At 42.4% G+C, this 25,232-nt stretch overlaps 1 protein-coding gene across 1 annotated transcript in view; it reads right to left on the reverse strand.

Moving 5' to 3' along the window:
• Positions 1-6,295: 6,295 nt before the first annotated feature.
• Positions 6,296-25,232, reverse strand: part of LOC131877031 (uncharacterized) — an 81,775-nt gene continuing 62,838 nt past the window's right edge. The window contains exons 6-10 of the mRNA XM_059222593.1: positions 22,404-23,086; positions 11,525-11,628; positions 8,163-8,247; positions 7,806-8,068; positions 6,296-6,828 (exon numbers count right to left, since the gene is read on the reverse strand). Coding sequence (XP_059078576.1) covers positions 6,463-6,828; positions 7,806-8,068; positions 8,163-8,247; positions 11,525-11,628; positions 22,404-23,086 — 1,501 coding nt within the window. The 3' untranslated portion in view covers positions 6,296-6,462. The remainder of the gene's footprint in view (positions 6,829-7,805; positions 8,069-8,162; positions 8,248-11,524; positions 11,629-22,403; positions 23,087-25,232) is intronic.

Here is a 25,232-nt window from a genome sequence, read left to right on the forward strand (position 1 = left end):
AGAGAGAAATAAAAATTGATCCATGCTTACGGTGCGTTTATGACTTTTGGGCGTCATGCTAATGGTGTAAACGCCCTAGTTTATTCAGCACAAGGAAAGAAATGCCTGCTTATGGTGTTCAATGTCATTTTGAAGGTCTTGTGTAATCTTGTGCAGTCTAGGTCAAATAAATAAGAGTTGCCTGCGTCAGGTGTTAATAGACTTTTTGCAGGTCTTGCTAATGGTGTACACCTAGTTTTTCGCAGCACAAGGAAAGAAATGCCTGTTTTGGTGTTCAAATCAATTTGGAGGTCCTTGCTAAAGCTGTGGCACCCTAATTTTAGTCGGTAAAGAGAAAGAATACCTCTTTTGGTAAATGTCATTTTCAGGTCTTACAAATGATGTGCACCCTAATTTCGTCAGAAGAGAAAATAAAAAAATACCTGCTTACGGTGCTGGAATGAGTTTTTGCAGGTCATGCTAATGGTGTACGCCCTAGTTTATTCAGCACAAGGAAAGAAATGCCTGCTTATTGTGTTCAATGTCTTTTTGAAGGTCTTGGAAATCTTGTGCAGTCTAGGGTCGTCAATAAAACTAAAGAGTTGCCTGCGTACGGTGTTATATGACTTTTTGCAGGTCTTGCTAATGGTGTCACCCTAGTTTCATTCAGCAAAAGGAAAAAATGCCTGTTTATGGTGGTTCAAATCAATTTGGAGGTCTTGCTAAAAGCTGTGCACCCTATTTTAGTCGGTAAAAAGAAAGATATGATGCCGGCTTTTGGTTACCCAATGTCATTTTCCAGTCTTACAAATGTTGTGCACCCTAGTTTCGTCAGTCAAGAGAAAGAAATGCCTGCTTATGGTGTTAAATGACTTTTTGCAGAACTTGCCGATGAATACCACCCTTTGTTTAGTCAGTACAAAGACAGGAAATAGCTGATTATGGTGTTCAATGTCAATTTGCAAGTCTTGTAAATATTTCACCCTATTTAAATCAGTACGGAAAGAAATGCTGCTTATGGTGTTCAATGTCAATTTGCAGGTCTTACAATGATGTGCATCTAATTTCGCTCAGATAGAGAAAGAAATGATTGCGTATGGTGTTAAATATATTTTGCAGGTCTTGCTAATGTTTGCACCCTTGTTTAGTCAGTACAAGACAAGAAATAGCTGATTCTGGTGTTTAATATCAATTTGCAGGTCTTGCAAAAGCCGTTCACCCTATTTTAGTCAGTAAAGAGAAAAGAATGCCTGCTTATGGAGTCATATGACTTTTTGCAGATCGTGCTAATGGTTTACTACCCTTGTTTAGTCATTGCCAGGCAAGAAAAGGCTGATTATGGTGTTCAAATGTCAATTTGCAGGTCTTGCAAAAGCCGTTCACCCTATTTTAGTCAATAAAGAGAAAGAAATGCCTGCTTATGTGCTCAATGTCATTTTCAGTCTTACAAATGATGTGGCCTAATTTCGTCTGGAAAGAGAAATAAATAAATACCTGCTTACGGTGTTAAATGAGTTTTGCAGGTCTTGCTAATGGTGTACACCCTAGTTTTATTCAGCACAAGGAAAGAAATTGCCTCTTATGGTGTTCAATGTCTTTTTGAAGGTCTTGGAAATCTTGTGCAGTCTAGGGTCGTCAATAGAAATAAAGAGTTACCTGCGTACCGTGTTAAATGACTTTTTGCAGGTCTTGCTAATGGTGTACACCCTAGTTCATTCAGCAAAAGGAAACAAATGCCTGCTTATTGGTGTTCAAAATCAATTTGGAGGTCTTGCTAAAGCTGTGCACCCTATTTTAGTCGGTAAAGAGAAAGATATGCCGGCTTTTGGTACCCAATGTCATTTTCCAGGTCTTACAAATGTTGTGCACCCTAGTTTCGTCAGTCAAGAGAAAGAAATGCCTGCTTATGGTGTTAAATGACTTTTTGCAGAACTTGCCGATGGAATACACCCTTTGTTTAGTCAGTACAAGACAGGAAATAGCTGATTATGGTGTTCAATGTCATTTGCAAGTCTTGTAAATATTGTGCACCCTAGTTAAATCAGTACGCGGAAAGAAATGCCTGCTTATGGTGTTCAATGTCAATTTGCAGGTCTTACAAATGATGTGCCAATCTAATTTCGGCCAGTAAAGAGAAAGAAATGATTGCGTATGGTGTTAAATATATTTGCAGGTCTTGCTAATGGTTTGCACCCTTGTTTAGTCAGTACAAGACAAGAAATAGCTGATTCTGGTGTTTAATATGCGAATCACGTGCTCCAATGGAACTACCGACATCCGATATACACCCGGAGTCACCCCACTACACCTGGAGACGGATTGCTCGTTCAACACCAAGGAACACTATGTACCCGCAGTCCGATCCAACTGGCTAGGCACCGACATCGTGGTAACCCGACCCCCAAAAATCCCGTCCTTTGACCTTGTCAAACTCCTCAACCACAACCAACCCCACAGCCGCATACAGCCCGAGGAACTCCAACAAGCTCTGCTCCAGTTGAACCAACCCGACATACCCCAACCTCTACCCATGTCGGAATTCATCGCTGCCATCCATCAAGCTCCCAAACCCATGTCATGGTCCCATGCGACTCATGTAGGATTCACCATAGCCACGATGATTGGCCTATGCATCGGACTAATGATATTTGGAACCAAGAGCTACCCAAGTTGCATCCTCTCTGCCAGTCTTTGCCGCCGCAACACACCAAACCCGGAGAGCCCACCCCCATCTATCCAAAGGAATAATGCTGCGAGGACACAGCGCCTTTCATCAGAGGAGGGTAACTGTAGTGAAACAGCATTCAGCCGTATACTGCTGAGCTGCGATAGACCATTATAGAACGAGAGCAAATATTCATCCCAACGTTAACTATAGAGCCAAGAATAATGTGGAAGCAAAAGCGTGGTAAAGAGTCCAAGGCCAAGAGTGCGAATCACACCAACGAAGATTAATGAGTGCAAAGATGTCAAGCCGAGTGTGCAAAGATGTCAAGGCCAGTAGACTGGAAGCAGATCTAAGGACCTGTCAACCTGTCACATAACAATAACAGTAATACGATGATTTAGTGCCATATAACTCATATGTCTGTCATCGCCCCAATGCATAAAGAGGTATCAAGAGGTTTCTTGGTAAAGTCTACCATAGGGGTAAGACAAGTAACTACTGGACTCTCAACCTAAGAGGACCGTATGTTCGTGCACTCCTGTACATATTCAATACTTCATCGGAATAAAATATCATCATCAGAACTTGTGATATTTCCACTCCTTCCTGGGACTTAGACGAATTACCCGAAACCTACTGCTCTACAACAATCCTTAGATCGAGCCCGAGTCGAATCCATTGGTATCAACATTGGTATTGGTTATTGGTCAACTCCAACCGGTATCACTAAACTATTTTAGTCAGTAAAGAGAAAGAAATGCCTGCTTATGGAGTCATATGACTTTTTGCAGATCGTGCTAATGGTGTACACCCTTGTTTAGTCATTGCCAGGCAAGAAATGGCTGATTATGGTGTTCAATGTCAATTTGCNTGTTAAATGTCATTTTCAGGTCTTACAAATGATGTGCACCCTAATTTCGTCTGGAGAGAGAAATAAAAAAATACCTGCTTACGGTGCTGAATGAGTTTTTGCAGGTCATGCTAATGGTGTACGCCCTAGTTTATTCAGCACAAGGAAAGAAATGCCTGCTTATTGTGTTCAATGTCTTTTTGAAGGTCTTGGAAATCTTGTGCAGTCTAGGGTCGTCAATAAAACTAAAGAGTTGCCTGCGTACGGTGTTATATGACTTTTTGCAGGTCTTGCTAATGGTGTACACCCTAGTTCATTCAGCAAAAGGAAATAAATGCCTGTTTATGGTGTTCAAAATCAATTTGGAGGTCTTGCTAAAGCTGTGCACCCTATTTTAGTCGGTAAAGAGAAAGATATGCCGGCTTTTGGTACCCAATGTCATTTTCCAGGTCTTACAAATGTTGTGCACCCTAGTTTCGTCAGTCAAGAGAAAGAAATGCCTGCTTATGGTGTTAAATGACTTTTTGCAGAACTTGCCGATGGAATACACCCTTTGTTTAGTCAGTACAAGACAGGAAATAGCTGATTATGGTGTTCAATGTCAATTTGCAAGTCTTGTAAATATTGTGCACCCTAGTTAAATCAGTACGCGGAAAGAAATGCCTGCTTATGGTGTTCAATGTCAATTTGCAGGTCTTACAAATGATGTGCAATCTAATTTCGCCAGTAAAGAGAAAGAAATGATTGCGTATGGTGTTAAATATATTTGCAGGTCTTGCTAATGGTTTGCACCCTTGTTTAGTCAGTACAAGACAAGAAATAGCTGATTCTGGTGTTTAATATCAATTTGCAGGTCTTGCAAAAGCCGTTCACCCTATTGTAGTGAAACAGCATTCAGCCGTATACTGCTGAGCTGCGATAGACCATTATAGAACGAGAGCAAATATTCATCCCAACGCTTGCAATAGAGCCAAGAATAATGTGGAAGCAAAAGCGTGGTAAAGAGTCCAAGGCCAAGAGTGCGAATCACACCAACGAAGATTAATGAGTGCAAAGATGTCAAGCCAAGTGTGCAAAGATGTCAAGGCCAGTAGACTGGAAGCAGATCTAAGGACCTGTCAACCTGTCACATAACAATAACAGTAATACGATGATTTAGTGCCATATAACTCATATGTCTGTCATCACCCCAATGCATAAAGAGGTATCAAGAGGTTTCTTGGTAAAGTCTACCATAGGGGTAAGACAAGTAACTACTGGACTCTCAACCTAAGAGGACCGTATGTTCGTGCACTCTGGTACATATTCAATACTTCATCGGAATAAAATATCATCATCAGAACTTGTGATATTTCCACTCCTTCCTGGGACTTAGACGAATTACCCGAAACCTACTGCTCTACAACAATCCTTAGATCGAGCCCGAGTCGAATCCATTGGTATCAACATTGGTATTGGTTATTGGTCAACTCCAACCGGTATCACTAAACTATTTTAGTCAGTAAAGAGAAAGAAATGCCTGCTTATGGAGTCATATGACTTTTTGCAGATCGTGCTAATGGTGTACACCCTTGTTTAGTCATTGCCAGGCAAGAAATGGCTGATTATGGTGTTCAATGTCAATTTGCAGGTCTTGCAAAAGCCGTTCACCCTATTTTAGTCAATAAAGAGAAAGAAATGCCTGCTTATGGTGCTCAATGTCATTTTCAGGTCTTACAAATGATGTGCACCCTAATTTCGTCTGGAAAGAGAAATAAATAAATACCTGCTTACGGTGTTAAATGAGTTTTGCAGGTCTTGCTAATGGTGTACACCCTAGTTTATTCAGCACAAGGAAAGAAATGCCTGCTTATGGTGTTCAATGTCTTTTTGAAGGTCTTGGAAATCTTGTGCAGTCTAGGGTCGTCAATAGAAATAAAGAGTTACCTGCGTACCGTGTTAAATGACTTTTTGCAGGTCTTGCTAATGGTGTACACCCTAGTTCATTCAGCACAAGGAAACAAATGCCTGCTTATGGTGTTCAAAATCAATTTGGAGGTCTTGCTAAAGCTGTGCACCCTATTTTAGTCGGTAAAGAGAAAGATATGCCGGCTTTTGGTACCCAATGTCATTTTCCAGGTCTTACAAATGTTGTGCACCCTAGTTTCGTCAGTCAAGAGAAAGAAATGCCTGCTTATGGTGTTAAATGACTTTTTGCAGAACTTGCCGATGGAATACACCCTTTGTTTAGTCAGTACAAGACAGGAAATAGCTGATTATGGTGTTCAATGTCAATTTGCAAGTCTTGTAAATATTGTGCACCCTAGTTAAATCAGTACGCGGAAAGAAATGCCTGCTTATGGTGTTCAATGTCAATTTGCAGGTCTTACAAATGTTGTGCGCCCTAATTTCGCCAGTAAAGAGAAAGAAATGATTGCGTATGGTGTTATATGACTTTTTGCAGATCGTGCTAATGGTGTACACCCTTGTTTTGTCATTGCCAGGCAAGAAATAGCTGATTCTGGTGTTTAATATCAATTTGCAGGTCTTGCAAAAGCCGTTCAATCTATTTTAGTCAGTAAAGAAAAAGAAATGCCTGCTTATGGAGTTATATGACTTTTTGCAGATCGTGCTAATGGTGTACACCCTTGTTTAGTCATTGCCAGGCAAGAAATGGCTGATTATGGTGTTCAATGTCAATTTGCAGGTCTTGCAAAAGCCGTTCACCCTATTTTACTTTACTCAGCAATACGGCCTTAATTACGACGAGATTTCTTGTCTCATGGCAAGATTAAAAACAATCCGGACCCTCTTTGCCACCTCTAGTTTTTTATATATTCAGACAAGACAGTTTTTACATTCATTGAATGACAGCCTTTATATTTGTTACAACATTCGTACATTTTTGAGCCACAACAAAATATGGATGATTTATTTTCCTGTTTCTTTTGTCAAACTCTATCAATGTTATCTAATTCTTGAAACATTATTTCAGATGTAGATAATGTTCTGCACTCTTGACATACTCTCCCAATGCTACAATCCAAAAAATGAGATTAAATATAAGGATCACTAGCAAAAAGAGCGTCTTTCCCAATTGGTTAGTTTTCTGAGCATCTCTCATAATGTTGTCATCATAACCAACGTATCGCTTTCCAGGGTGTGAAGTTTGGATTGTCTTATTTCTTGACTCAGGCTGACGAAATAATCTAGACAAAAAACTTTGACTCTGATTATCCCGTTTGATGGTAAATTGAAGGAAGGTATGGAAAAGCATCATGGATGCTAAGATGTTTAAGATAAACATTAACCAATAATCAATCAATTTGTAATAGGCCGTTTTTGGTAGATTCTGAAACGAAAGAAAAAAATGTACTGATTTACTTATAGAATTTTACTTCATATGAAATTTCCAGTGAGTAAATTAAACTGCATGAAAAGAATTTCAGGTCTAGAAGACCCATGACTATAAGCTCCTAAGAAAAGGTAAAGACGGATGACTAGACTCCGACAAAAAATGTTGTTCCTATGTCGAGCAGAAATTCGAGAGGGTTGCACAAACCGGTTTTCTTGCAAATGCTTCGGTTGAGCTCTTTCGCTCATCCGAATGGCCAACTTCTGCAATTTCTACCTTCAAACTTAATAAGACATTCAAGAAAGCAGACGTAATTGACCCACGTTTTGCTTAACTGGTATGGATTCACTCCTTAGCAATAAAAAACAGGAGGGAGGGTTGGTTATTGGGTCACATATGTCAGGGATGGGGGAGGATCCATCACAATCACAATCTATCCATGGTTAGAACTGCATCGACGAGATTTGGATTTATCATGTCAATCTTAGTGTAGCATCGGTATTGAATTGGTAAAGCGTCTACTTTCCATTATGCTACCCTTGGTCCGATCCTTGGCTAGCATATGGGCAAGCCTGGGGTCATTCCCAGGCGAGGTAATAATAAGCAATGGTTGTGATAGCATAGCGGGAAATCACCTTCATTGGTACATCCATCATTGAATGGCAGACCGAGCACTTGATTTGCCTTCTGTCTCAGTAACAAACAAAAAAAAAAACAATCAACCAACCAACCAAACAAACAAACAAACAAACAACGAAATAAAAAAACAAGCAAACACCCTTGCATCTGAATTGCATAAATCTAGAAAAAATACTTTAATAGATGCATCAGCATCAGGAGCCTGTAGTTGTCAATGTGCCTCGGGAGGTCGTGAAAACATGCAAAAAATGTGATGAACAAAAAATAGCAAAAAGATATATTGGAACCTCCTCAAAGACTAACCATTACTTATTTTAGGCATCGTTTTTCCTTACTTGTTGAATTGTAGACATGATGGTGGCAACAACTAGCATCACCGTTAAAGTAACCATAATTCGGTCTGTGAAATTGTCCACGCGAAAGAAAAATGATAAAAATCCGACGGAAACCAGAATAATGGTTTGAAGGAAGGTATTGGTCACATGATATTCCATCCGTCGTCGAAAGACCACCTTTACAATTGCTTTGCTGACACCATCTTCTTCGCCTATCTGTAAGTCCTCCAACTGAATTTCATATTCGACTAGGTTCCTCAAGCCTTAATAATAAAGAAAATATTTCATTGCTATTTTGTATTTTATACATTGTTTACATTTGAAATTAAGACAATGACAGACGCGATTGATCCTTACCTTGATATTGTACGCCTGATCCATCTTTTTGCAGCACGACATATTTAGAAGTCCATCCTTGGATTGAAAACTCCATTTGACATAACTGAGTGAAATGAGAAAAGTGACTTTTTCATTTGGTTGGCTTTTGTCACTGACTTTGGGTAACTTTGGGTAGACAGGTTAGTTCGTTGATGATTGCATGGCATAAATATTGAACGATGTTAAAAGATACAACGTGCTCAGTATATTTAGCCGAACAGTGTTGGACTTGTTCCATTCAGCAATACGTGCAGTCATTTCAATCACATTAGAAGACGAAAGTTTGCAAAAGGAAATATTGTTCCGCTCAAAGATGATATCTAGACTCTGACAAAGATGTTGTTTTCATGTTGAGCAGATATTGCTGAAGTTTGACGGTTCGAAAGAGCTGTACTGAGGCATTTGCAAGAAAACCGGTTGGTGCAATCCTCTGGAATTTCTACTCGACATACGAACAACATTTTTTTGTTTGAGCGCCAAATTATAGTCATAATCAAAATGATTGGCGGATAGCTACAGTTGCAAAATATTCCCTAACCAACGGCAGTTTGCAAGCCAAAGTGGGAGACGCAAGTCGGATACGGTGCAAATCAAAAGCAAAATTTCTTCCAAAGCATTGCAAGGACAATTATTCGAATGTAAGGTCAATTGATCTCTTCTTCCAAAAAGTCCTTTAAAAGTCTGGCAACTACAGGACAGGCACTTACTTGATAGTCCTCTTTATGAACAATAGCACGCCTCTCGAAAGCAAAAAGCCACAAACTCTACCCTTCCCTAGGTCTGTGACAAAATTGAATCAATCATATTTGAGAGAAAGTAAACTCTAGGTGCATTTTTAGACACCCAGGGTACCTTCGGCAATATCAATCATAAAGAGCATGAGAGAAAGGAAATTCCCTCATGCGATTGTACAATGGTGCGGATAATACCTCCTAAAATATTAGAGCAATGACATAAATTGAGAGAGAGAGAGAGGAGTTTGAGCGATTCTTCACAAGGGGGACTCCACAAGGTGGTGTGCTCTCGCCACTGTTGTGTCGAAAAGATTTCAGGATTTTCGCGTCATCAATTTGAACCTCCGAGTCAAGTCGAACGATGGAATCGGGTTTCTTGTTCTCTAGAGCATCTAGCTGTTCCTTGGTTTGACTCAAAACTTATAACTCTGTCCCCAGCAAACCAGGTTCTGTTTATTGCTCGAGCCGCTTCTCCAACCTGATGATAGTCTACTCTCTCTCTTCCAGTCGATCTTTTATTCCACGAATTTCTCCATAGAAATCCATATAAGCGTCCCGTCGACGAGCTTCGTGAGTGGCTCCTAAAAGCTGACTCGACCCCATTGTGTTTGTGATGTTCGACATGTGAAGGTCTTCGTTTATTTCCGGTATGTAATGGGATGTTATCTCGTTCTGCTGTGGCCTCTTCAATGTCTCGGCCTCGGCAACAGACCCAGACTTGATTGGTTTCTCACGCAACTTTTTTTATCACCTTAGACACAGGTTTGAGACCAGACGACAACTATCTCAATAGGATTAATGACACTCATGTAGAAGACGCGTCATCTCCTTTTGCCTGGCTTTCACTGATTGGTCGAGAGCCGTCGCGAAACAACAGCTGATCATGGGTATGAAAAAAACTTAAAATAAAAGCGCTGTTTGGAACACCCGCTCTTGACTCACTGTAGTGACTCCACGCAAGGCAAACAATTCGTGGATCACCTTGATGATTTTATTCTCTTACTGGACTTCACGTCGGAAGAGATGGATGGGGCGTGCTCTGCCTTAGAATTTACAAATGTGATCGAACAATCAGCCAGGTAGCTCATTTTACCGACAACAGGCCAATGCCGACAAATACTCTACTTCGAAAAAGGTTCTTCGCGTAGGATTTTGGCAGATCTGAGGCAAAACTTCATTCATTGTGAACCCCTGAGCATGTCCGAACTCGGAGGATCAAAGTCCCATCCATTGCCCTATCAAGGAAAATGCAAGATTGTGTTGTCGACCCGAGTAAACACAAAAATCCAAGCTTCAAAGCGCCTTTCTTCCTCTATTCGACCAGCCATAGGAAGCCATCCTCTTTGTCATATGTTGAACCTGGCAAAATTTGCCAATGCAATAGAGACAAGAACAATTCTGAGAAAATGTAATAACAGCCAGTGTTATTAGCAGATTGCCGTCGTCTGGTTTTGACGCCCAAACACTCACGCCTCATACAGCAAAATCCATCTCATTGTTTTGGGTCAATGAAGACTGTTTAAGTGTTGTAGATATGAAGGGACGTTATCTGATTGACCTTGCTCTCTCTCAGGTATTTTTGACTACTTCCACTACTCCATCCATCGCTGGTATTTATAAAATTAAAAAGGGAAGATTAATTTACTCGCATTATTGATGGGTTTCTCAACTGGACTATTTCGCGTTTTCCCGAGCTGTCAGCGACATCACATGGAGCGCAGTGCTAACCTCCGCCTCCGGACCTTCCATTTTTGCCCATATACGCCAATTATCTCGAGAAAAAGCTTACAGCGTTAAAATCAAGTTTGTAAAGTGAGGAATTTAGGCATTATTTTTGTCTCCATGGGCGTTGCCCGTTCATGTGATAATCAAAGCAGACGGATCTTGGTGACCATGCGGGGCCATTTCCAGCCACTCAATGTGTCAACCACTACAAAATATTGGGATTCAAAAGGAAGTGTTAAGAATATTGACTTTTTTTTCTCCTCAAGTAATTAACATATGTCGTATATGTACCGGTATAATCATTCTGGAGTACAAAACTGCCAGAATCAAACATGTCCTATTCTTTTCAGCCTCTCAAAATACGAGAGCTCTCTTATATATGCCTGCAAAGTTCCTCGTAAAAATATTTCGATCTGTTTGACCTTTGAGACCATTAACCATATGCTCCATGAGAGACTCGAATGCTGTATCTGAGGTTTCCGTGAAAGGGAAAGGGAATTAAACGCTTATTGGGCGGTGGTACACCATGAAATGGGGGCATCGAGCATGCGTCAAGACTTTTGGTTTCGGAACTTGTAACATCCCTGTAGGTGCTTTTCAAGGAACGCATAAAGAGGTTTCTGGTTCTGTGGTCAAGGAAAAGGACAGGATAGAACAACGATAGAAGTTACCTAAAGAAAGAAATTCTCAAAGCTTTTGCTCAATGCAAAGGAGGAGGGTGAGAATAATTAATCAAACATAGGAGTTATGGTAACGTTCTTTCTTTTTGATTTTTGATATTCCCCTTAGTGGATAGAAATGGACGCAAAAAAGCAAAGCAAGAAAATAAGACAGCAAACAGCTTGCGAGCACGATTTACATTATACATCTTTGGAATATTACCTGCGTGTCAAATGGGTAGTATTGGAGATTGAAGTCGCACGAGTACTCTAAAAAGTATTCTCTCGTCACTCTGATTGAATTCCCTTTCCCAGAGAACAAAACAGCTGAAAATAAGCATATGATTTAACATGATTCAGATGGAGGATGCCAAGAATGTGATCAATACACCTCGAACAAGGCGTTCAAAACTGAAAGATAAAATGATGAGCTTTAATCTTTAATAGCCTTTTCGGCTAATTTTTTTTCGATTTTCCCACTTTCAGCCATTTTTCCACCTTTTCGACTCCTTTTTTACTTGCTTCTTTTATGTCTTTTATATTTTTGAACACTCTTGGCTGCTTTGTCATTTGAGTCCTTATCTTTTTCGTTTTTGAGTTGTTTTTCCTTGTTGGGAACTCTTTTGCCTTTATCTAGCAAACCAAAAGACCGGCAGCAAAACTCTACTTGTGAATCTTGAGCTGCCTGCACAGCCCGGAAATTGCTATGCTATTATTGACGAACAATCCGACTCCACGTTTGCTGATCCTCAAGTATTCAACATTTTCAACATTGAAGGCCCCAGTCAGGTCTACTACATTTTAATCCTCACAGGCCATTGCTATATAGGCAAGCTCTGGCAGGTTCGTTTGTTTGTTGTTACCAGTGTGAGTGATGCAATTTTGGGGTTTCAAACACGTTTTAGAGAAGCTGACCCTTCTTTCACATTGCTATATGAGGAAGGGTCATCTTAGTTAAAACCAGTTTGAAACGCCAATTTTGCATCACTGGCATTGGCAGGCAAGTTTGTTTGCCGGTACCAGCGCTTGCCTAAATGTCTGAGTAACCAACAGGGAAAGATCCTACGAAAGCCGATGGTCCGAGGAGCCGGCGAAGACACTCAGTATCAGCTCTCTCCAGTTCTAGAGAACGAACTCATCCCCAACACCAAACACGAGGTTGCTGCGCGTTCTATGGTCAAGTCCCAGCCTCACATCTCTCACTTAGCTTATCATTTTCAAAATTTGCAACCGGATGTGGACTCCTTGGGCGAGACGGCAATCATGTCATGAGGACCACCACCCCCAGAGGTCATGTTAGAATTTGATATGATTACACCTGTCCGTTTCCATAATCCCTGTTAATTTTATTAAGTTCCGTGTGTTGTTTTTTCTTTGAAGTACCCCTGTCACCCTGTAAGTAAAAGTAGAGTCACTCGTTGTTTTGTCCGCCATGAAAACCCACGTGTATAAGAACTTGACTTGGTTATTATCCCACGGAACGACATCCAGCTAGAAATCCAACAGGTTATGGGTCCAGGAACGTTGCCAGGACGAAAAAGTGGAAAGATGTCTAATGGCGACTCAAAATTCCGTTAAAAGGTTTGAACTTTCCAACATGGAAGATCCAGGTAAAAATGGCCTTGATTGAGGATGAATTGTGGGGGATAGTTGAAGGAACGGAGAGCGCACCAAGTCCAGTTGAAGGATCTCATGGATCCGGTGAGTCGGTTGCGGCAGCTATCAAGTTCAAGGCCAGGAGGGATCGGGCTTTGGCCACAATAGTCCTGTCGGTTGATCCTGGCTTATTGTACTTACTGGGTGACCCAACCGAGCCTGAGGAGGTGTGGCGTTGTCTCCAAGATCAGTTTCAGAAGCGTACGTGAGCCAACAAGCTCCAACTGATGAGGAGGCTGTACTCTGGTCAATTGGATGAGGGAGGCAACGTTCAAAAACACACCAAGGCCCTCACCAAAATGTTTCACGAATTTGCGGTGGTAGGGGCGCCAGTTGAAGAGGAAGATTGGGTAGTGCATTTGTTGGCTAGTCTACCCCAAGGTTTTAACGTACTGGTCACGGCGTTGGAGGCCAATCCGGAGGGTCCCTCTTGGAAGGTGGTTACCGAGCGCTTGCTCATTGAAGAGCGCAAGAGGGTGACCTTAGTCCTGCCCAAGGACGGAGAGAAAGGCCTGACCTAAGTTTTTCAGAAGAAGTCGCCGACCTGTTTTCGATGTGGACGTGAAGTCCATTTGAAGAAAAATGGTCGGGTGAAGACGCAAGGGAGACCAAAGCCAAGTGATTGGAGGACCAAGAAGCCCAATTCGACTTCTGCGACCACTGAGGGAGGTGATTTTGGCCTTCTAGTGCATGTATCTACCAACACTTGAGTGGATAGAGGAGCAGCATGTCACATGTGCACACGCGTGGATAGTTTTGAGTCGTTGGAATTGTTGGACGAGCCTCTCAAGATTACTGTGGGAGATGGTCGCATCGTGAGAGCCACATAACAGGGCCGGGTAAATAATCACTCAATTGTACGATCGATATGAGACTTGTACACTGAATGAAGTTGTGTTGGTTCCTGAACTTGCCCTTAATTTGATTAGCGTTTCAAAGGTGTCTGAGCGCGGTGTGTACATATCATTCATTGGAAACGCATGCACCATCCGAAACAAGTGGAATGCTAGGATGGGGATTGCCTTGGAATCAAATGAATTGTATTACCTCGAACAAGACAAGAGACCTGAAACATTGTGATTGTTAGTGAAAAAGAGAAGGAACAAGCAGTCTTCAGAAAATGGCACCGGAGATATCTATGGCCATCTCGGGTGACATGATTTCTGCGAATTAGCCAAGAAGAAGATGGTTGTTGGGTTGGATATCAAGACGACAAATCCTCACATGGTGTGTGAGCCAAGAGTCCGGATTTTCAGGAAAAATCCATCGTTCATCTTTTCCCAAGAAAATCCAACGGAGAGCCACTGAGAAGCTGGGATTGGTCCAAAGCGATTTGTGTGGTAAAATGGGAGTCCCCTTTCTCAGTGATGGTGAATATTTTCTCACTTTCATTGACGATCAGACGAGATTCGTGTGGATTTACATCCTGAAAAAGAAGGGCCAAGTGTTGGAAACCTTTCGGGTTTGGAAGCCAATCATTGAGAAGGAATCAGGTTCAGTCTTGAAAACCTTACGCACAGATAATGGTGGAGAGTTCACCTCCAGGGAGTTTGAAAAGTATATGCGAAATTCTGGAATCCGTCACGAACTCATTGTCCCAAGAAATCCCGAGCAGAACAGGGTAGCTGAGAGGATGAACAGAACGCTGGTCGAAGCAACAAGAACCATGTTCCCAGACGGGGAGGACTGACCCATCAATTTTGGGCCGAAGTTGTCTTGTCTGCAGTGTACCTGAGGAACAGAAGTCCGAAGTAGGCAGTTGAAACGAAAACCCATTTGAAGCATGGACAGGAAGACAGTCGAACGTCAACCACTTGAGACGTGTGGGGTGCATTGAATATGCACATGTCCCCAAGGAAGAGAGGGGCAAGCTGGACCTGAAGTTTAGGATGACAGTGAAGGTTGGACATGGATCCAATGTCAAAGGCTGCCAAAATTTTGACCAGAAGTGTGGGCGAGTGATACGCAGCTTGGATGAGGTCTTTGATGAATCAAAGAATGGGTTAAATGAGAAGGATCTGAGTCCAGTGAGTTCGGCCACCCTGGACGCCCTCGGTCCAAAGGAAACCGTTTTCCATCAAAGGCCGTCAGAACAAGATTCTGACAATGTAATCCCAATTTGAAAAGAAGGTCAAGATTTTGACGCTACTGAGGTTCCAGATGATCCAAGAATCCTTGAGAATGGGGAAGATTTTGAGCGCCCTCTGAGGCAACGCAACCCTCCCAAACGTTTTGGAGAGTGGACCTGTCTGGCAGGCTATGCTGATACACGAGACCCCGTTACCGTCAGAGATGCCGAGCTGTGGAAGATTGCAATCAACGAGGAGCTCCAATGGCTCAAGGAGAGCAAGGTTTGGGATGTTGTGGACAGACCCAAGGACCGGAAGGTTGTTGAAACAACGTGGGTTTTTTTAAATAAAAAAGATGACCACGGAAACCCTCAGAGATATATGGCACGGTTAGTGCCGCGGGTTTTCATAAGCAGTGGGGCTCGACCACGATGAAACCTTCAGCCCAGTTGTGATATTTGAGACAATCCGCACCTTGATCGCCCTCTCCGCTGCCCAAGGACTAGTGCCTTGCCAAATGGATGTGGCAACGGCGTTTTTCAATGGAGAAATTGATGAAGAAGTCTTTGTGAGTCAGCCAGATGGTTTGAGGCAAAAGGAAAAGAACATTTTGTGTTCAAATTGAAGAAAAGTCTGTTTGGATTGTAGTCGTCTCCATGGTAATGACACGTGATGCTCGCCTGTGTTCGGATTCGTCCACACAAACGAGGATCCATGCCTTCACGTTTTAAATCAGCCAGTATCTAGCGGTTTATGTTTATGACTTACTGCTAGGTGGAAAGATCAAGTCAGAGGTTGAAGAGATCAAAAGGAAGCTGTTTGATGTCTTCAAAGTCAAGGATCTTGGACACCTTCATCATTTCCTTGGAGTTCGAATCGTACAAGATTCAAAGGAAGGTGTCATTTGGATCGGACAACCGCAGTAAACGCGTGGAGTTCTTGATCGAGCTGGAATGAGCGATTGCAAGATAGTGGACACACCACTGGATTCTGGTGTCAAATTAGTAAAATCGGAAGAAGGGGAAGCACCAATCAACCCCTCTAAATACCGAGCGATCATTGAAGGCCTACTATATTTGTCCACTAGAACTAGGCCTGACTTCTCTTTCGTGGTTGGTGCATTGGCCAAGTTCAGTGCACATCATAGTAATGAGCACTGGAGTGCAATCAAACGAGTTTCTCGTTACCTTCGAGGCACAATGGATCTTGGGTTGATACACACTCAAAAGGTCGGGCCAGAACTAGTGGGGTATTTGGAGAATGGGCAGGAGATCTTGAGGATCGGCGGTCCACGTCTGGCTACATTTTTATGCTTGCTGGAGGAACTATTTCATGGCGAAGTCAGAAGCAGCAGTCTGTCGCCCTATCAACCATAGAGGCCGAATATATGGCCTTGTCAAGTTCCATACAGGAGGCTATCTGGCTGCAGAGTTTATTGGCTAGCTTTGGTTTGGCAATGGATAAACCAACTGTTCTGTATGAGGACAACCTGCCGTCTATCGCACTGGCCAAGAAACATATTGGGATCCGTTACCACTTTACTGGGGAACAAGTTGAACGGGGAACGATCATCTTGAAATACTGTGCGACTGAAGAAATGATCGCTGACATTTTTACTACAGGACTGCCTCGTCCACGATTTGTCAAGATTCGAGATATGTGTAATGTATATAGGAACAAGTGGGTGGAACTGTTAGAATTTGATACGATTGCACTTGCCCGTTTTCTTACCCTCTGTTAATGTTATTAAGTTCCGTGTGTTTTTTTTTTCTTTGAAGTATCCCCGAATGGATAAATCCGTTAGGTAAAACTAAGAGTCACTCGTTCTTTTGCCCGCCATTAAAACCCACGTGTATAAGAACTTGACTTGGTTATTATCCCACGGAACGACATCCAGCAAGAAACCCAACAGCTCACTCTCCCTTTGTCCAACCAACTGCCTTGGGCTGGGCCGTGGTTGGCTCAGTATGTCCTCAGCATTGCGTGGACAGCTTAGATAAGCAACAGTAGGACACAAAAATTGGCAGGATACTCTTCAATGAAATGTGTTCTTAAGCTCTCCTGACGACGAGATGCCTGGTCTCTCTCAAGAAGATTCGCAGTTTGTCAACAAACTGCTTGGTTGTAATGCGCTTTAGCGAGGCCCAGGCGGCATTCAGGGCTGATGTCGAGGGATTGTTTCATGCATTCCTTGTGCCCCCAAAACATCGGGACTTCTTCCGATTCTTCTGGTTTGATTCAAATTATCCTGTTAAGCCCCTCGTGCAATATTGGGCTAGAGTCCACATCTTTGGGAACAAGCCCAGGCCAACCATTGCCATCTTAGGACTTTGCCACTCCATCTCCACTTTTCCTAACGCTTCCCCTCAAGTCAAGGAGTTCATCAGATCACGGTTTTATGTGGACGACGTAGCGCAGTGCCGGCGACCCTCAGACTGCAATTCAAATTCTACAAGGGGCCAGGGACGTGCTGGGAGTGTTCAATATCCACTTGCACAAAATTGCGTCGAATGACCCTCAAGTTCTTATAGCCTTCTCGGTGGAGGAGCTTGCTCAGGGCCTGTTGGATGTCACAAAGGACATTAACCACTTCTACCAAACCCTGGGAATTTCTAGGAACACAACGGAAAACAACTTTCTTGTACATATTAACTTCGCAAACACTCCATTCGCTAGAAGGGCCATTCTGTCTGTGACCAATTCAATCTATGACCCACTAGGTTTTCTGAGTCCACCCATACTTACAGGTCGTCTTCTATTGCGAGCTCTCTTGCCCCCCTTGTTCAAACAAGGGGAGAACCTACTGACCTAATGTCCCAATGGACCAACTGGCTTGCAAGCCTACCACAAGTCAGTTTTATCAAAGTACCGCGTAGCATTATACCACCTTCATTTGGCAATGTGGTATTTAAGGAACTCTGCGTGTTCTCTGATGCCTCCAAGAACGCCATTGGGCATGTAAAATACATTCGTTCTACTAGCTGTTATGACAGGGCGCACCTTGCGTTTTTCACCGACTGCTCCAAGGTTGCTCCAAGATCTGCCAATACAATTCCCTGATTGGAACTGTGCGCAGCATTGGAGGCAATCACAACAGCCCAAGAGGTCATGTTGGAGCTTAGCTTGACAACACACATCATTCTACACGGACCGTCTAGTTGTTTTGGGTTATAGAAGAAACAGTGAAACAAGGTTCAGTAGCTATGTATCTCGTTGTGTGTCCCTTATCACTTCAATGTCGGATCCCAGTCAGTTACAGTACATTTCAACCCAAATTAATCCTGCAGACGCATCTACACGCCACCATACGCCAAGCACACTTAAAAATTCCATCTGGTTCCAAGGTCCAATTTTCATACAAGAGGAACAAATCCCTCAATTCAGCCTCCAGATCTACAGGTCCTACAAAAAAAACGAACTGAGTGCTTCCACTCTTCTCGTTTCCATCTTTTAACTTCTGTATTTGAGAGGCTCTCTGAATGGAATCGTCAAGTCAACGTTATCTGACGGCTGCTCAAACAATGCAAGAAAGGGATATCCCGAACTCGTCTACGACTTGACCAACAGAGTGCTCTTACAGCTCAAGTCTTGTCCCGTGATGTGGCCAAGCGTGTCCTCCTTAGAGATGCTCAACAATCCTGCTGTGCAAACGTTCTCCCTTCAATTAAAAACTGGTCAAACAATTCCTCTGAATCACCGCCTTGCAAGCCTTTGTCCAATTCTTGGACCAGACGGCCTACTCCGGGTTGTTAGCCGGCTTTAGCTGTCCAGAGAACCTTTGATACCTGTTATGTCCTGCTGACTTGTGCTTGCTCCCATTCATACTCTCCCTAATCCATCCATTTCCACAGATACAATGCCGATCAGGTAAATTTGCACCTTTTCCAACAACATGTAAATCGACGAAATGAGCAGGTAGGCATCTTGAAATACCTTGAAGTTAAGGTTGGTAGACCTAAGTCTTTAGTTATTTCCAAATAGCCCACAAACAATGAGTGCCATTCATGAAGCAGGGAAGTTGGAATATGACCCTCGATCTAGCTTGCACAGGACATCCAGCCACTCCCTGGATCAAGCTTCTGAAGCTTCATAAGGATATGGTTTAGAACGTGTACAACAGCTGGAAAGAGGATGACAAAGTCAGGAGGAAGATCAAAAATGTAAATTTACCTGATCGGCCCTGTATTGAATAAATAAACCGGCTCACGACCATCGAACATGGCACAGTCAATTTGACCCGACCTACGTGGCCCAAAGTCGGAAACATTGCCAGACCGAACGGAAAACTCGCCCACCGAACGGAGGAATCGCCCACCAAAACGGAAAAATCGCCCATCAAACGGACGAATGCCCGCCAAACTGACCAATGCCCGCCCAAAGCTTGGACAGTGACCCCACCCTGGGATGAATATCAATTCTAGTCATAAATTACCGTAATTATTGTCATTGAAATCCCAATCCTTTTTACCCCCCCCCCCCTTGTAAGGGAAATGTTATGTCCTCCTGGCTTGTACTCGCTCTCATTCATACTCTTCGTAATCCATCCATTTTCACATATATTTATCCTTTGCTTTTGAATAAAACAATTAGTCATAAACCGGCTCAAACAATACCAAATATTCTATCCTGATCCCGGTCCAACATCCCAACCATGACACCTTTCTTGAACACTACCACCGTACAACCAATCACCAAGCGAGACACATCACTCATGGAGCCATTAGATTTGGGGGATTTCACCTGGAAAAGGGACGCACTGCAATTCGAAAACTAATGGCCACCTGCATCTCCTGCAAGAAGCGAAGAGCTGCACCCGGAGCTCAGCTTATGGCAGACCTGCCTGCCGACCAACTGGAAATGATTCCACTCTTTTCGAACTCTGGACTCGACGTGTTTGGTTCCTTTCACGTCCGGGAGGGCCAAGCCACCCGGTGCACAACTACCTCAAGGAAAACATGGACTCTGTTGTTCACTTGTCTGGTTTCTCACGCTGTCCATGTTGAAATGCTTCCCTCCATAGACACCTCAACCTTCCGTCATGAATTGAGGCGGTTCTTTGAAGTAAGGGGGCCTTGTCTGACAATTGGAAGCAACCAAGGAACCAACTTTACGGGTTCTCTGGGACAAGCTAGGCCTCATTTGACATGAACGTCATTCAACAGAGCACCAATCAAGAAGGCTGTGCGTGAATCTTGAACCATCCTCACGCCTCCCATTTTGGCGGCGCGTGGATAGGGTCTATATGCAGAGCATTGGAAGGGGCACTCATTCAGCTTGGGCCACAAGCTCTTTCTAGAGATGAGCTGCACACCTTCATGCATGAGGCAGTCTCCATTGTGAACTCTACACCATTGTGGGACGTGTCCACCGTTCCAAACGACCCATTACCCCTCTCACCATGCAACCTCTTGACAGGGAGGAACGCCGATCCTGTCCCAGACTTGGACAGATTTATAGCTAGGACCACTTGGTAAACAACGGTGGAGACAAGTTTGGTGCCTTTCCAATCACTTTTGGACAAGATGGTGGGATAATTACCTACAGGACTTGCAGAAGTGTAAGGTTTTTCAAAAGACCCTTTTCACAAAAAAATATGACTCAAAATGATCAATCAATTCTTTCACGGCGGGGGAAGGATTTTTAGGATTTCATATTCAAAACCAACGACCTGCTGATGACTAGCAAGAGACCGAGGGAACTGGGTGAGCCTTTCGGTGTCCAACATCAAACCATTGATGAGTAGAGAACCTTATGCAAGAACGGTGATTCCCGTGCAACTGGTGTAAACACCAGACCAGACCAAGGGCAAAGATCTGGGGTTAAGAGAGTCAGTATTTAGATGGCCAACAGTCAGATTTCCCTTCAAAGGCCAATTTCCTTTCCCCTAAAATTGTATCATTCATAGTTCAATGTTAGGTTTATCAATAGTCCCTTTTAAGAGAAATTATGTTTTTCATTGCAGAGGTTTTAGAGAAGTTTTAGTTTTCTTCTGATTTAAAGACAAGACTCAATCCAAAGAGCAAAAATTTTTACGTTTTCGAAACTTATTTTGATTGATTTTCATAACTTAAAAACAACTATTTTGACCAAAATAACAAACTATTTTCCCCACCCTTAGTGATGACCAGAGCTAAAAAAAAGTCGATTTAGTTTGACAAAATAGCGGCAAAAAAGTTGTTAAAAAAAAATGGCGAAATAGTTCGGAAAATAGTTGATAGAATATGCGGAAAACAAGGACGTAGTGGTGGGTTGTTTGTTTGCATGTTCGGAGTCAGAGAACAGCTCTCTCGCTCGGCTTGCTTCTGATGAAAATGGGTGTCCCAATTAAGGGATATTCCCACTCCGTTGTTGCAACCAAACATGCAATATTACTTATTACCTCACCCTTGGGAATGATCGCAGGTTCGCCCATTGAAGCTGTTAAGGCAGCAGCTATGCTGTAATTTAGATACTGCTAAGAAGCTTGAACTCGGCTAGCCTGGGTTCGAACCAGGATTTGCAAATTGGAAAGCAGATGCTCTACCAATATGGTACTGCAGCTATCCTCACTTGGTAGTATATTTCTATACTTTGGGGTGCAAGAAGCTAGATTGCCAGTTTCAAACCTCAGGAGATTGCCAGTTTCAAACCTCAGGACATTAGGAAAACCACATCGGGCCCAAAAGGGTAGCTAATTTTGAAATTGCTCTCCTAAAACTTTCAAAATCGAACGGTCTTCCTGAAGAAATTGCAGTTAATTACTTTAAGTTACTAATTCTTCTGTGGAGCTTTCTATCAATATCAGGTTTAAGTGGTCTTAGTGAGTAGGCTTCAATGCATCAGAAAAAGAGAGCCAGACATGGCTAGGTACCTGTGCAAGGCGTTTTGTTTGACCCATAACTGCAGTTCTACGCCATGCAGCATTGAATTTTGTTGGGACATCTCCTTAGCTCACCCTAGTTTCGAACATTAGAACGTGATCTCGACGTCTGTCCTGCCATTTGTTGCGTTTTTTTTGCTCTCGTTCCTGTTGAAAGAAGCAGGCACGTTCGAACGAAAGTGGACAAAGTGTGAAAAATGGACGAAATATGCGAAAATGGCAAAAAAAGCTGGAAAAAGGCGAATAGACCCCAAAAAGTCGAACAGACCCTAAAAAGTCGGAAAACGTGTTAAAAAGCTATTTGACTTTTTTTTGCAGCTTTAATGATGTTTAAAGGTCGGAAAAATAACTTGTTTTGTCGTTGAGGGTAAATTTCAGATGGTCATCAAAATTAGTTTTCCATACGTTAGCAACTCTTCACGTTAACTTGCGTTCAGGCAACTCCTCACAATCAAGCCTCTACGTTTGCTGCTCGACGGCAAAACAAGTTATTTTTCCGAACTTTAGTGATGACTTACCTTCTCTGTTATTGGCAACATCTTCGACCCACGAGTTTTCCTCTCTGATCAATATACCTGTGCTGAGTTCATCAACTTCGGTTTGATACGGTCCTAAAGCATTCACAAATGCCACTTTAGGAGTCCATAAGCTTTGAATGTCATTTTCAGAGAGACTATTCAAGCTATGTATTTCGTTCAGATCCCTGAACTTCAGCCTGGAATCGTACCACCTCAAGTTCAAATAGTAATCACAAGTGAGTTTCAGACCCACAGTATCAATCTGGGCGAAAGCCAAGATCGATACATTCATGAATACTTCAAGCGGCTTCTTTCCTCCATCAACTTTTGGGGTGACATCTCGATCATAAGCAGAGTCGTATTGGAGATAAAAGCAATTGACTTCGTCAGAATTATCATCACAGGTTAGAACAGTATCACATCTTTCGGGCAATGGAATGCAATCCCCAGAATCACATGTGAATTGATGAGGGAAGCAGTTGGAAAGCGTTAGATTGATTCCAGACCCCGGTTTGGTACCGCAAATGGTTGATTGACTCCATGATTGCCATCTGGACCGTCCAATTGGGTAACGAAATTCTGATTCTCTCGCAGACATCACAAAAGTTTTGTTTGCATCTTGCAATGATTCAAGCCTCCACTGACCAAAATCATCGAAATAGATGTGACTGTTTTGAATTCCCCTAAAAATGGAAGTTTGATTTGCAACAAACGTATGGGTGAAGTATGACCAGGGCGTTAATCGCTCCTCAATAAAAGGAACGGATTACAGTTGCAATTACTTTAGCCAAAAAGATTGATTCGTTACACAGCCATTGAAATATGGTTTACGTTCTGGACTTCAGAGGTGCTTTGTGAGTCAGCCTCTACCAAATAAAGGGCCGATAGGGCCGATTTGTCTTTATTGAATTACGATGTGTTTGTGTTCTTCTTGACTAATTCTATCAAAATTTTATGTATAATTAGTGACCTGGTCACATAATGTCCGGAAAAGAAATCGCTTTCATGACATGGCACAGGTAGTTTATTGAGCAATCTACCGCGCCTCTTCCCTTTTTGTTTGGGCTGATTGACAAATAAGGGCCCTTATGGTCATTGATATTGTTTATATACTTAGCACTTCATTACTCCCTATCTTGGCCATACTCGTTTGGTTTGGCCAATGGAAATGCACAATAGGAATATCATTTCTTTTGAAAATTTGAACATTTTCAACAGTATCAATCTTATGGGGATAACATGACTCATACTTTTTTGAAATTTGAAACTTGCGAAGCGAAAGGCATATTTGAAAAGTCAAAATATTCTTGGTGGGCATTTCGAATCTGGACAAAGTGAAGGCATCATGACTAAAGTCATGGTTGGATACCGGGAGAATTGAGAAATTTGGTGCAACATACTCATGCCAAAGGAAATTATCGCTCTGAGTCAGGTCTTTTAGTACAACGGAATTTGAATGAGGAGATGTATACAATAAAGAAGCGCAAGTATAACAAGATTTGAAACCACAAACACATTTATATTTATTGAGCATTAAGTACATTGTACTTCTTGTGTGCAAGACTGCATGTGACAATTTAGACGGGGCATTTCGAGATCTCGGACAGTATTGAACGTTTGAAGCTAGTCTCCCAAACTCATATATGCTTCTTGTGTTAGATGATGTAAGTGTAAGTGTTGATCGAACTGAAGATTGGATTGGAATGTGATGCCCAGAATTTTGACCTCGGGTTTCTTTACCACCCCCGATTTCCAAAAGATATTTTCATGCTGGTCTACACTCGGCGTTTTCGTACATTCATAAGATACGTCTTTCCAGCATTTACTTTTAGTCGGTTCTTTGCCTTGTAGTGTTGAGGCCAAAACAGCTAAAGAAGTTTAATCACAATATGAGCTCAAAATAAAGTCATCCGAAGGTGTAAGCCATTGTGTGAAGTCAGGAATATAAGTTGTGAAGAGCACACAAAATATCTGAACTCCTTGACTAACTCCAAAGCTCAAGTCAAAATTTTCGGAATTGACGGTATCAACTTTGACCCGGAATCTTTGACCCTTAAAGAAAGAATCCATCCATTTCAATGAATTTCGTCCAAAATTGTATCTTTCCAGTTTGGCTTTCGGGAAAGTCGCACTCCAGGCAATCAGAGGCCGCACTCAGAGCAAAAGATAAAACTCCTGCTTTTTGATTCTGGTGTTCATCTCATAAATGTTTTGTAATGCGCTAAAAGTGCTTCGGTTTGCTCTAACTCCGTGTTGTGATATCGGGAGAATATTTGTGCTCTCGACGAATTCGACAATTTGTTGGTTTGTAATTCCTTCCACAAGTTTTGAGAGAGCTGGCAAGACAAAAACTGGCCTCAGAGAATCAACACTCCTTGAATTGGGCGTTTTTGGAATCGGAGTGACACGGCCTATTTTAAATGATTTCGGAAAAATTCCAAGCGTGAGTGACTTATTTACCAGAATCGTTATTGGAACTAGGAGAGCTTCCTGGGCTTGAAAAAACTGTTCGCATGGTGATGCCATCAAGTCCTCCGTTCGCATTTTTATTCGCGTTTGTTAATTATTTTGTTATCGTCGCATTACAGACAGGTTTGAAAAAGAATGGACAGCCAGTACATTGTTATCTGGATTACGAAGTGGATCGGTCCCAAAGAACGCCAATTGCATGGGCTTTCTCTTCACTCCCATATATCAGTCTGCCGTCTTCATTTCGTAATGGTTTTTCAGCAATAGATGATATAAGACGTTTTCCTTTGAGCTCGTCAAGAACCGACCAAACACCCTTCCTACTCCTCTCATTCAGGTTCCCATTACGGCTTCGTTATT

This window comes from Tigriopus californicus, chromosome 2 (assembly GCF_007210705.1).
Source record: "Tigriopus californicus strain San Diego chromosome 2, Tcal_SD_v2.1, whole genome shotgun sequence".
Classification (NCBI taxonomy): domain Eukaryota; kingdom Metazoa; phylum Arthropoda; class Copepoda; order Harpacticoida; family Harpacticidae; genus Tigriopus; species Tigriopus californicus.